Source organism: Physella acuta, unplaced genomic scaffold (genome assembly GCF_028476545.2).
Source record: "Physella acuta isolate Inbredline_101_S28 unplaced genomic scaffold, ASM2847654v3 ptg000105l, whole genome shotgun sequence".
Taxonomy (NCBI): Eukaryota; Metazoa; Mollusca; class Gastropoda; family Physidae; genus Physella; species Physella acuta.
Window position 1 is genome coordinate 1,545,768 of NW_026731625.1, and position 14,024 is coordinate 1,559,791.

Here is a 14,024-nt window from a genome sequence, read left to right on the forward strand (position 1 = left end):
ATAGTTTTATAAGGGTCTTTTTGAAAAATATTTCAGTATAAAAAAATCAAAATAACACTTTATTATACATTAAAATTGTTAATAAAATGTTTCTAAATTTATTTTGTTAAATATTAGAACAAATGTTAAGCTTTATATGTAAATTTATTAATTTGCCACGGTCGGTCCCTATGTTTACAATTTTTACACATCCGGTTCATTTTGTCAGATGGCTCTTGTGTCTTGTAGGCCTAACTAACTATTAGTGTATTTATTACTAATGTAACACACTAATAAATAATTAATTTTAATATTATATCTAGGCTAGATCTATATATTTCTCCAGTCTACACTATAAATTAGTATAAAGTATAGCTAGATCTAGATTAGTGATTAGGGGTCTCCAAACTTTTCAGCCCGAGGGCCGCATTAACTAGATCTAGTACTAGACTACTACTACTACTAGATCTAGAATCTAGTTTTTATCTAGTCTAGTACTAGAATCTAGATCTAGATCTACTCTAGAATCTGCCAAAACGATAGATTACCCAAATTTGAAATATCAGTTGGGGGGGGGGGGGGGGCAGAGTTTCTTCAAGACATCTTTTTGGGGTGGTAGCGCCCCCCCCCCCCGAAAAACGTGTACCGTCCCGTTCCCCCGTCCCTCCCCCCTTAACGAAATATAATTTATAAAGAAATATATACAAATTTCAAGTGTCCCCCCCCCCCTTGGAGAGAAAAAAGTCTGAAAGAAACACTGTTGGTGGCCTACAACACACTCGCTGTCCAAGTTTGCACTCAAATTGTTCTTCACATATTTCATTCTTGAAAGTGTTTGTTCACGCAGGTATCTTGTTCAAAAAATTGAACGGTACTTTGATGCAAAAGTTTTAATATTAGGAAAATCTCCCTTTTGCAAAAACTTATAAAAACCCAGCCGCCCTTCTTTGAATGTGTCTCTAATGACCTCCAGCTGCAGTTCATCTTTGAACTGTCTCTGAACTATCTATATTCATTCTATATAGGGAAGCCAGCTCTTGTGTTATGTTTATGTCTTCATCCACACCTCTAATCAACATAAGCAGTTGAGATGTGGAACAGCTGTCCAGCAACTGATCCATTACAATTAAAAAATTGCGAAACTTGCTTGCATTTTTCACTGTTTGAGTCACGATGTTTTCACCAATGTCTGCAACATGGCGGGCAATGGTATTTGCACTCAAAGCTACATTTTCAAATTGTTTTTAATTTTCTGGGCATAGCTTCTCAGCCACCACTAACAAACATTTATTCCGTGGACAAAAATATTGCAGCGGGCCGGATGATAGGACCTCACGGGCCGCATCTGGTCCGCGGGCCGTAGTTTGGAGACCCCTGATGTAGACTATTGTAGACCTTATGTGTCAAAAGACTCAAAAGAACATCTATTTTTGATGACTACATTGTGACATAGAAGGGAGGGTATGGATGCATGAGGACTGTGCTTTAACATCAGTATACGCTTAAGGGTTTTATCAGGAATTCAAATTATTTTATGAACTTCATAAATAAATTACCCATAGCCCTAAACTAATCTTTTTTTTTTAATTTCTTTTTTTGCAGAATATTAAAATGTTTTTAAATAATTGTAACTTAAGAAATAGTTAGCTTATAGGTTAGGTTAGGTTTGTCTGTTGTCCCTACTGGGACATAGTTAGCTTATAAACATAAAAAAATGGGTGGCAGAGGAAGAGGCAGAGGGCGGGGTATGTCCATCAATATAGAAGCACTTGGTTTAGGACGAGGAGAAATTTTACCAACTGTTGCACACCCGCCCCCTCTTTATCCTGTAAGTATTCATTTTTAAATTCTTGTTGCATATAGTTAGTTAGCATGATAGTTATGCACACAAAAAACACACTAACTATAAAAGTCTCTATGGATTAATCACCAAATAATTTTTGCATTTAATCACGATATTCATATCTAGTGCCTACATTCTTACAGCCTTTAATGTACAAGCCAGTGCCTTTATCTCAAAGTGATGATATGGATTACATGTTGGCACTGAAGCAAGAGTTGAGAGAGTCATTCCACAAATCTCCTTGTTATATCAAAGCACCTAATAAAATAAAAGACATAGAAAGATATTCGGATAAATACCAGCTTGGTACAACTGATTCTATGCCTGGCTGGTCACCAGGTAAATTTATTCTTTTTACCCTGCTTGTAAAACATTTTTCTGGTCAGTATGTGGTTTGCCAGCTTTGCAAGGGGTACTTGTATATTGATTAATTATTATTCATATTCCCAAACTTCTTTCTTATTTATTAGTGGCATAGCCAACCTGATTCATATAAAAGTTAATCCTGCTCTAACAATTCACAGAGTCCAGTATTTGGGACAGTTAATTGACTTGATTGAATGAATTATTTCCCTAGACTGGTCACGGTTTCCTGCTGAATTACAAGAACGAGTGAAGAGAAAGAAACCTGTAGCAGGCGCTAGAAACACAGCCAAACTTCCAAAGTTATCCAGAGATGAAGATGTATCCAAGTTACTGGAGGTTGGTCTGCACACAACTGTCCATTCTCTCTATTGTTGTCAATATGTCTCTCTTTACTAATGGTAACTCACTCTCTCTTTACTGTTGTAAATGTAATTCACTCTCTTTACTGTTGTAAATGTTAATTCACTCTCTTTACTGTTGTAAATGTTAATTCACTCTCTCTTTACTGTTGTAAATGTTAATTCACTCTCTCTTTACTGTTGTAAATGTTAATTCACTCTCTCTTTACTGTTGTAAATGTTAATTCGCTCTCTTTACTGTTGCACATGTTAATTCGCTCTCTTTACTGTTGCACATGTTAATTCACTCTTTACTAATGTTAACACACCCTATGTTGTAAATGTTAATTCACTCTCTTTACTTTTGTTGACTGATTTTTATCTACTATTTTATTATTTCTGATTTTTCTTTAAGTGTGATCTACTCTGTTTTATTATTTCTATTTTTTAAAGTGTGATCTACTGTTGTTTTATTTCTGATTTTTAAGTATGATCTATTTTATTATTTCTATTTTTTAAAGTGTGATCTACTGTTGTTTTATTTCTGACTTTTAAGTATGATCTATTTTATTATTTGTAATTTTTAAAGTATGATCTACTGTTGTTTTATTTCTGATTTTCTTTAAGTTTGATCTACTGTTTGTGTTCTAGAAACTTGAACAAGGTGATGCCAAGACAGAAAATCTAGAAGACATAGAAGCTCATGAGGAAGGGGATGATGAAGAGAAGAAGACAGAAAAAGAAGAAGGAGATGAGGATGATGAAGAGGAACTTGATGATGAAGAAATAGAAGAGGTAACACAAGTGATAATAATCAGAACTTGGTAGAATACAGAATAATAAAATATATTTATAGACAATATTTCTCAATATTCATAAATAATAAGTGAAAAAAAATGTACTATAATATAAGAAAAATGCCTACAAAATACTCATCTAGATAAATTTTGTCCTGATTCCTTGAAACTTTTCTTTCCCTTTCTGCATGGTCTTTATGGTAACCTTATTAAAGCTATATGAAGTATATGCTGGTATGACTAAAAAACTTGGGTGCTTGATGAAAATTAAACACACATCATGTTATAGAACGTTAATCTTTCAATAAACTCCCTATGAAAGGGAATATATTCAGCCTTCATATGAAATCAAATATCTAACACTTCCAGCTGAATCAGACAAATGGAAAAGTGGGTAAAATTAATTTTCCAAGATTTGCGGAGACACAAACAAACGTACTTAGTAAACGTAATAAAAGCCTTCAAAAAATGTCAAAAAAATTATGTTCTTTAAAAAGACTGTATGGTAGTAGATGATTATCATCTAAAGCTAGCTTTAACTTCCTTCATTGTTGTAGCTTTTATACATTTAGTTTATTTTGAAAAATATTTTGTGATTTTTTTTTTTTTCAAAACTAGGAAACAGATTATAACTTGGATTATTTTGATAATGGAGAAGGATACGGTGATGATGATGAAGACGATGATGAAGGACCAACATATTAACTGGCATCTCATTATCAAGGATTGTTGTTGACTAGCTCATGATGTGTGTGGTGTGAATATTGGACATGTTGCATAGCTGAGTAGAGTGGACTGAAGTAAATCTGTTTTGGTTGATTGTAAATACATTTTTGTTGTTTTACTTAAGAAATAAAAGCTACCTAATGTGATTTGACTATAAACTAGTTTTTGTTCAAACCCAAACTAACTTAAAAAATACAGTTTTAATATACCCATGTCAACCTGTATATACCAGCACTGAACACACTGAAGTAAACATCTTTTATTTCCTGTACCAACATAATGAGTTAACCCATTCACAATAATATTAATAATCTCAATAAACATTTTGACCACCGTAAGAAATAAGTAATTTATTTAAATGTTCACAATTACAAAATGAAACCATAATGTGGATGGGCCACCTTAAGATGATTTAAATTGTCACAAAGTAAAACCATAAATAGGTGGATTTAAAAACTAGATGCCTTAAACAAATGCTGCCAGTGGTTTTAAAATTGATGAAAAGGTGAACTTTGGAACAAACCAATATTCAGTCGCCTCAGCTTAAGTCTGAGTTATACTCAAGTGTGCGCATAATTAAAATAGTGACTAGTTTTGAAATTTTGGCTTACCCACCCATAGTATTCATTTTTTGTGAACTATTTCTTAGCTACAACAACGGTGGTGTGTGCACTAATCTACATCTAATCTCATAACACCACATGACATGACACCACATGACATGACACCACTTGAAATGGAAGGTGAAAAATTCCCTGAAGAAGTGTTCAACCCTTTTTATACATCTCACAATGTGTGAAATAGTTAAACATCAAATCATTCATTTAAATAAATATTCATTGTTAAAGCATATTGTAGTTTTAAAACATGATTGTTAAAACAACTAAATAAACATTTCACCCAAAAAATTAATATTATGTTTTATAAATTAATAGCAAAACAAAATTTTAAACATTAAATAAACAATTAAATAGAAAAAATCAACAATTGAGAATTATAAGAAAAATAATCACAGATTTGTATTTTTTTAAACTCTGGTGGCAAAGGGCAGATGCAATAAGTATGGTGGTATACTTCAACAATCAAATTAAGAATTGGAGTAGAAAAAACGGCCAATTAAACCAACAGTCCACCTCCCAGCTGAAACATTTCAAGCCATAAAATGAGCACTTCCTCCACTGCTGATTTCACTCTGATAGAACATGCTTTATGTGAATGTGTTACCATAGTAACATGTCAGACTACATTTATTATGACTTTTGGCACAGTGCCCACCCACAACTGACCACACCAGAGATGGCACTGTACCCACCCACAACTGACCACACCAGAGATGGCACTGTACCCACAACTGACCACACCAGAGATGGCACTGTACCCACAACTGACCACACCAGAGATGGCACTGTACCCACAACTGACCACACCAGAGATGGCACTGTACCCACCCACAACTGACCACACCAGAGATGGCACTGTACCCACCCACAACTGACCACACCAGAGATGGCACTGTACCCACAACTGACCACACCAGAGATGGCACTGTACCCACCCACAACTGACCACACCAGAGATGGCACTGTACCCACCCACAACTGACCACACCAGAGATGGCACTGTGCCCACCCACATCTGACCACACCAGAGATGGCACTGTACCCACAACTGACCACACCAGAGATGGCACTGTACCCACCCACAACTGACCACACCAGAGATGGCACTGTACCCACAACTGACCACACCAGAGATGGCACTGTACCCACAACTGACCACACCAGAGATGGCACTGTACCCACCCACAACTGACCACACCAGAGATGGCACTGTACCCACCCACAACTGACCACACCAGAGATGGCACTGTACCCACAACTGACCACACCAGAGATGGCACTGTACCCACCCACAACTGACCACACCAGAGATGGCACTGTACCCACAACTGACCACACCAGAGATGGCACTGTACCCACAACTGACCACACCAGAGATGGCACTGTACCCACCCACAACTGACCACACCAGAGATGGCACTGTACCCACCCACAACTGACCACACCAGAGATGGCACAGTGCCCACCCACAACTGACCACACCAGAGATGGCACTGTACCCACAACTGACCACACCAGAGATGGCACTGTACCCACCCACAACTGACCACACCAGAGATGGCACTGTACCCACAACTGACCACACCAGAGATGGCACTGTACCCACCCACAACTGACCACACCAGAGATGGCACTGTACCCACAACTGACCACACCAGAGATGGCACTGTACCCACCTACAACTGACCACACCAGAGATGGCACTGTACCCACAACTGACCACACCAGAGATGGCACTGTACCCACAACTGACCACACCAGAGATGGCACTGTACCCACCCACAACTGACCACACCAGAGATGGCACTGTACCCACCCACAACTGACCACACCAGAGATGGCACTGTACCCACAACTGACCACACCAGAGATGGCACTGTACCCACCCACAACTGACCACACCAGAGATGGCACTGTACCCACCCACAACTGACCACACCAGATATGGCACTGTACCCACAACTGACCACACCAGATATGGCACTGTACCCACCCACAACTGACCACACCAGAGATGGCACTGTACCCACAACTGACCACACCAGAGATGGCACTGTACCCACCCACAACTGACCACACCAGAGATGGCACTGTACCCACAACTGACCACACCAGAGATGGCACTGTACCCACCCACAACTGACCACACCAGAGATGGCACTGTACCCACAACTGACCACACCAGAGATGGCACTGTACCCACCCACACCAGAGATGGCAATGTACCCACCCACAACTGACCACACCAGAGATGGTACTGTACCCACCCACACCAGAGATAGCACTGTACCCACCCACAACTGACCACACCAGAGATGGCACTGTACCCACCCACAACTGACCACACCAGAGATGGCACTGTACCCACCCACAACTGACCACACCAGAGATGGCACTGTACCCACAACTGACCACACCAGAGATGGCACTGTACCCACCCACAACTGACCACACCAGAGATGGCACTGTACCCACCCACAACTGACCACACCAGAGATGGCACTGTACCCACCCACAACTGACCACACCAGAGATGGCACTGTACCCACAACTGACCACACCAGAGATGGCACTGTACCCACCCACAACTGACCACACCAGAGATGGCACTGTACCCACCCACAACTGACCACACCAGAGATGGCACTGTACCCACCCACACCAGAGATGGCAATGTACCCATCCACAACTGACCACACCAGAGATGGCACTGTACCCACAACTGACCACACCAGAGATGGCACTGTACCCACCCACAACTGACCACACCAGAGATGGCACTGTACCCACCCACAACTGACCACACCACAAATGGTACTGTACCCACAACTGACCACACCAGAGATGGCACTGTACCCACCCACAACTGACCACACCAGAGATGGCACTGTACCCACAACTGACCACACCAGAGATGGCACTTACCCACCCACAACTGACCACACCAGAGATGGCACTGTACCCACCCACAACTGACCACACCAGAGATGGCACTGTACCCACAACTGACCACACCAGAGATGGCACTGTACCCACCCACAACTGACCACACCAGAGATGGCACTGTACCCACAACTGACCACACCAGAGATGGCACTGTACCCACAACTGACCACACCAGAGATGGCACTGTACCCACAACTGACCACACCAGAGATGGCACTGTACCCACCCACAACTGACCACACCAGAGATGGCACTGTACCCACAACTGACCACACCAGAGATGGCACTGTACCCACAACTGACCACACCAGAGATGGCACTGTACCCACCCACAACTGACCACACCAGAGATGGCACTGTACCCACAACTGACCACACCAGAGATGGCACTGTACCCACCCACAACTGACCACACCAGAGATGGCACTGTACCCACAACTGACCACACCAGATATGGCACTGTACCCACAACTGACCACACCAGATATGGCACTGTACCCACAACTGACCACACCAGAGATGGCACTGTACCCACCCACAACTGACCACACCAGAGATGGCACTGTACCCACAACTGACCACACCAGATATGGCACTGTACCCACAACTGACCACACCAGAGATGGCACTGTACCCACAACTGACCACACCAGAGATGGCACTGTACCCACAACTGACCACACCAGAGATGGCACTGTACCCACAACTGACCACACCAGAGATGGTACTGTACCCACAACTGACCACACCAGAGATGGCACTGTACCCACAACTGACCACACCAGAGATGGTACTGTACCCACAACTGACCACACCAGAGATGGCACTGTACCCACAACTGACCACACCAGAGATGGTACTGTACCCACAACTGACCACACCAGAGATGGCACTGTACCCACCCACAACTGACCACACCAGAGATGGCACTGTACCCACAACTGACCACACCAGAGATGGCACTGTACCCACAACTGACCACACCAGAGATGGCACTGTACCCACCCACAACTGACCACACCAGAGATGGCACTGTGCCCACCCACATCTGACCACACCAGAGATGGTACTGTACCCACAACTGACCACACCAGAGATGGCACTGTACCCACCCACAACTGACCACACCAGAGATGGCACTGTACCCACAACTGACCACACCAGAGATGGCACTGTACCCACAACTGACCACACCAGAGATGGCACTGTACCCACCCACAACTGACCACACCAGAGATGGCACTGTACCCACAACTGACCACACCAGAGATGGCACTGTACCCACAACTGACCACACCACAAATGGTACTGTACCCACAACTGACCACACCAGAGATGGCACTGTAACAAAGAAACTGTTGTTCACACAAGCATCTTTGTCTCAAGAAACATGGAACCATACAAAGAAAATATCTTACAATTTAACAGATGACTCAAAAGAGACCATCCTCTATGAAACAATAACAAATATTCTATACACATTTTTAAAAGTACAGCATTCTATGTTACATATTTGAAAATAGCACAAAGGCATACTACATTAGCACCACATCATAAACATAACACCACATCATAACATCAACAATCATTAAAATATCAAATTTAGATCTTGATTTTATCAACAGTTTTAAAGATAAAAATAATTCAACATTGGTTCAGGTTGTGTACATGAAAGAAGGCACTTAAGCATTAGCTGAATATGTGAATAAAGATGTATCACAATATTACATGCATATGTGAGATTTTCTTAGCGAAATAATAGGTATATAAAATATATCATGTAAAACTGATGTAAGTTATATTTATACTCTAGTCAAAGGTCCTCACTGAGGACATAGACAAATGGGTTTAGAAGATTCTAATCAACAACTTGATTTATTTACAGGATTATTAAAGATAATCATAAGATTATTAGACATTTTATAAAGGCCAAGGTACACATATTCTGATTTTTCCCACGTTTTCTTTAACTTGCTTTTGCGTCTGTTTCTTTGGTTATCCAATCAAATCTTGCGATCGAAATTTCGGGCACTTCCCAGTTAGCTAGCGCGCTGAAATTTTCAGGGAAGCTTTGTTTCCGATGACAATAGAATATTCAATTGTTATTATTACTAAATTGATCCATGGAAACATTTTATTGATCATTTTAGACCCCTATATATTTGTACAAAAAACGTGGGAAAAGGGGACATAACCCAGTAATTGTAATTTGATGAAAACAAGGTTAGGTACTTTCCCTCTTCAGGCTTACTGAGTTGTGGTCACGCGGTGTTTGTGTACAAACCTATGCAAATCCAACACATAAGAAACGTCGATTGGAAAAGGCACGTGTTTTTTACGAGTTGTCTTCGTTTACCCAAAAAAAAAAGTGAATGCGAGAAGATCAAATCGATAGCAAGATTTGAATGCAAACAAACAGACAAAGACTAAAAAGTAGAAAATAATTATCATTAAAAAAGTTTTTAAAAACCCATGTTTTCTGATTGAACTAAAAAGTAGAAAATAAATGCTATACATCACAATAATGCAAGCGATCACTCTACTATAAGCGATGAAAAACGTGGGGCGCCGTGATTTTCTTACAGTTTCTAATACTGTTGACTCTCTACAAGCTCCCTAATATAAATCAATAGCATTATCTAATCAATAGTAATATAACTTTTACATCTTATATTAACAATGACCAATAAAAAACTTTTACTTCGGCGCCCCACGTTTTTCATCGCTTATAGTAGAGTGATCGCTTGCATTATTGTGATGTATAGCATGTATTTTCTACTTTTTATTTCAATCAGAAAACGTGGGTTTTTTTTAAACTTTTTTAATGATAATTATTTAAAAAATTAACTTAGAATTATATCCACCATATGACCACCTAAAATAAAATAAACAGCAGATATTTTACTTAACAAATGTTTTAAATCTAAATTAAAGAAAAGACTACGTTATATAATACCTCAACATTCTTAGCTTTAATTAGTAATCTAAATTAAAGAAAAGACTATACGTTATATAATACCTCAACATTCTTAGCTTTAATAGGCCAGTCACTTCTTAGATAAAATGTACGTCATTACATGTATTTTAAATAATGGAAATAAAAAGACAATACCATTGGAGATATGTTGGTGCCACGTGGAGTCTGGAATATAGTCAGGTTCATTTAAACATGAATGGGATATGTTAAACATCTTGAGATAAATTTAAATGCCCTAGGAAACATGGCCATATGGTTGCAAGTACTCACTATACACATTTTGACAACTGACAAGAACTGCAAACATAGTAACAGTAACAATTCCAAAGGTTTATCAACCATTTGTAAGACATTTTTAACAAAATTATCCTAATTTGATCAAGCTCAACTCAGCTGTACTGGTATGTTAAAAAGCTAGCAAAAATGAACTGATGTCACATTTTGTGCTATGAATGAGAATGATAATAGAAGAAGTAGTATATCAAGCCTATAGAAGGTAAAATGATTGTTACAGTTAAAGAGATGATGATGATGGACCACCAGCTTAAACCGCAGTCAGCGCCGCTAGATTTCTTAGGTCTATTGGTCATCAGGGGGTGGATGCTTTTGTTAGTCAATACTGAGATCACTTCTGTCAAGGATTCACGCTCCGGCCGGTGAGACGACTGCTTAAACTTTTTTAAATCTTCGTCCATTTTGTTGAGAAATTTTTCTGCTTCTTTCCCCTCGGCTGAAAAGTTTTCTCGTATGCTCAAAGTCCTTAAAATCTTCAGCTGTGTGTCAGGGTCACTAAAGTCATGCTGAGAGTCAGTGTCATCAAAGTGATTGTCCAAAAACACTTCTTCAGCATTTTCATTCTCTCTTGCACTCGAAGGAAATCTGCTTGACTTGAGTCTGTTATTTCCTCTGGAAAACTGTTCAGAAAGAACACCAAACCTGGTCATTGGGACTTTAATAACTTTGAGACCATAAAACTCTTGATTTAAGGGTATAATTTCTAATGAAATTAATGTTTGAAAAACTCCTGCTATTTAAGTATCCTTACTGAAATTGAATTGAAATCCCATGGCAATAAAACAATTAGACGTACCTGGCAGGCATATCTGAGAGCTATGGCCTGAAGTGTTTCACCTTCAATTATTTCTTTTTCAAAATACTGTGGTTGGTCTTGCAATAAACCTCCGTCATAGGTGGCACCTTTTTTATGACGAGATCTCATTTCATATTCAACATTGTCATCATCTTCTTCCGCAACTGAATCTCCAAACAGGTACACCCTGGCTGCTTTAACATTTTGTGCTGGAATGTTGCCGTGGTAATTTTTATTTTTCTTTGAGGTGTGGCCATCAAGTCTACCTGACTACTTTAGTTTTTTATAATCACTCCGCACAGGTAATGGTTGAGAGACTCCTCTTATGTAACTAGCCATAACTGCCTGACAGACCTAATTATAATATTGAAATTAATAATAAAAGGTATCCTTTAAAGCAGACTAATAAATTCAAACAACTGAAAATAATGAATCACTAATAAGCCTAAATTAATACGCTCTAATAAAAGTACAAATATGTAGCTGACAATTATGGATAGGTCATGTGGGTAGTATTTCATTCAGGCAAGGTCGCAAGGACAAGCTATCTCTTTCATTTTAAAACCTGCCCTGAGCTCTAATTCCTTGATCAAAATGCTCAATTGCCCAGCTTCTTTTTCAATCTGGTGAGAGAGAAAAACAGAAATATTCTTTAATATGTCATTTCATGCATTAAATGATTACAAATTAGATATCTGTAATTGACATCTGTAACTAGCTATTTTTTTGACATATCTACCTATTTGTTTTAAAGTGACTACCGAACTGTGGCAAATTCGGATAAACAAGTATGGAACAGAAAGTATTTGGTGAATTGTATTTGCAGTGAAACGTGTGTGCAAGTTGACAACCTGGCCAATGGAAGTAAATGCGTAACGATCAATTACTATATTTAATTTTGCATGCTTTTTAGATATCGCTCACTGACTGAAGGGAGTGAATATAGGGCTATATTATCGGGGTACTTGAGATGTTCGGAGGACCACCAAGATGAATGCAAGGAGAAGCTATGTGTGTTGACGGTTAGGACTTAACATGTTTTGATTACTGAACGAAGTGTATTCTTTGTCGAGTGTTACAAAGTATAAAGGACGCTGTGGTGTTGTGGAGAGGTTTAGATATGTTGAAGTCAATAACATTCATCCACCTATAATAGCTCCTCTGCATTTCTTGTATACTTCAAACACTACTGCACAACACCAACTAAGCCTAAACAGCCAATGTTTATGCCATTTAGCTTTAAGCTTCATTTGATTTTTCGAATAATAATTGTTAGCACAATTTAATTAACATTTAGGTGGAGGAGGGGGTGAAAAGTCACAGGGGTGAAAAATCACTGCAAGTTTTTGCCTTGAAGAACATATTTTTTCATTTCTTTATCAAGAAAATTATTGTTTTTAATCGTTTAGTGTTTACCCTGCTTGGAGTTCACTTCCTGTTTTAACTTTCTGAAACGGAACTGATTTCAGAACCACTTGTACTTATTTTCATGACAAAGTGGGAAATTCAATCAATGGAATCCTGTAAGTATGCTTGCATCTTTAATGATGTTTGTGTTTTCATGCAATGTTTATTTTCTCAAGGCATAATAACGACAGTCTGGATTGTTTCTACTTCTGAGAAATTGATTTGAAAGTGTGGATCATTTTATATGAAAACCCCCTGCTGGGGTGAAAAGTCACAGTCCATGGGGTGAAAATTCAGCCTTTTTTTTGGGTGTGACTTTTCACCCCGGTCATTCAATAAAAAAGACTACAAAACATGCAAAATATTTTTCTTTTTTCTTTCTTGAATTTCCAAAAGCTTAAGTCATTATATTCCCCCAGCATGTATACTATTGTAGACAGTGAATAAAATAATGATAGGCAAGTCCAGTAGTAGTAGTAGTAATAAATATATAATTTTACTCAGTAATAATAATCTTTATAGTCCAATCATTACATATGCAATCTCTGAATTTTTTGTCTTTAAATTGTATCTTTGAATTTAGTCAAAGGCGTTTAACATGCTTTTTTTCTTCACAGAATCATGACAAGACCATACCAGCGCAAGACATCACGAGGAACATTTATGAAACATGCCATGGAGATTGCAGTTGCAGATCATTTTGAAGAAAAATCGCTCCGTAAAGCTGAATCCGTCTGTGGGGCTAATTATAAGGCCTTTCAATGATATGTAAAGCAGCATAAAACAGACGGCAACATTGAGAAGGCAACTTTTGGCTACAGTACGTAGAAGAAGCGCATCTTCTCAGGTGAGCAAGAACAAGTTTTGCTGGACTACATCCTTGAAGCCTCTTCAATCTACTATGGCCTAACTGAGAGAATTTCACAAACTAGCCT

The 14,024-nt window shown here is 39.1% G+C and overlaps 2 protein-coding genes across 4 annotated transcripts; one reads left to right on the forward strand and one right to left on the reverse strand.

Moving 5' to 3' along the window:
• The first annotated feature begins 187 nt into the window (after positions 1-187).
• LOC131932969 (DNA-directed RNA polymerase III subunit RPC7-like) lies at positions 188-4,195 on the forward strand. 3 transcript variants are annotated; one of them, XM_059289852.1, is made up of 6 exons: positions 188-224; positions 1,582-1,807; positions 1,966-2,161; positions 2,400-2,524; positions 3,178-3,321; positions 3,942-4,195. In XM_059289852.1, exons 2-6 carry the CDS (start codon positions 1,694-1,696, stop codon positions 4,026-4,028), a joined length of 666 nt encoding a protein of 221 aa, XP_059145835.1. In that variant the 5' UTR covers positions 188-224; positions 1,582-1,693; the 3' UTR covers positions 4,029-4,195. The 3 variants fall into 3 exon arrangements, with proteins under 3 accessions (XP_059145835.1, XP_059145844.1, XP_059145845.1); XM_059289861.1 differs by having other exon boundaries at positions 212-261; XM_059289862.1 differs by lacking the exon at positions 188-224 and adding an exon at positions 229-246.
• A 6,772-nt stretch (positions 4,196-10,967) lies between these two features.
• On the reverse strand, positions 10,968-11,966 carry LOC131932880 (lysM and putative peptidoglycan-binding domain-containing protein 3). Its single transcript, XM_059289786.1, has 2 exons — positions 11,683-11,966; positions 10,968-11,506 (listed from the first exon to the last, which is right to left on the reverse strand). The coding sequence occupies exons 1-2, from the start codon at positions 11,809-11,811 to the stop codon at positions 11,039-11,041; spliced, it is 597 nt and encodes a 198-aa protein (XP_059145769.1). The 5' UTR covers positions 11,812-11,966; the 3' UTR covers positions 10,968-11,038.
• Between the last annotated feature and the right edge of the window lie 2,058 nt (positions 11,967-14,024).

What these genes read in the sequence shown, in the direction of transcription:
- LOC131932880 (XM_059289786.1), bottom strand. Translation starts at nt 11,811, where the DNA reads ATGAGATCTCGTCATAAAAAAGGTGCCACCTATGACGGAGGTTTATTG. An exon ending in CTCTCAGATATGCCTGCCAG is followed by an intron (nt 11,507 to 11,682) that starts GTACGTCTAATT and finishes CTTTCTGAACAG; the next exon opens with TTTTCCAGAGGAAATAACAG.
- LOC131932969 (XM_059289852.1), top strand. Translation starts at nt 1,694, where the DNA reads ATGGGTGGCAGAGGAAGAGGCAGAGGGCGGGGTATGTCCATCAATATA. An exon ending in TATGCCTGGCTGGTCACCAG is followed by an intron (nt 2,162 to 2,399) that starts GTAAATTTATTC and finishes TTATTTCCCTAG; the next exon opens with ACTGGTCACGGTTTCCTGCT. An exon ending in ATGTATCCAAGTTACTGGAG is followed by an intron (nt 2,525 to 3,177) that starts GTTGGTCTGCAC and finishes TTTGTGTTCTAG; the next exon opens with AAACTTGAACAAGGTGATGC.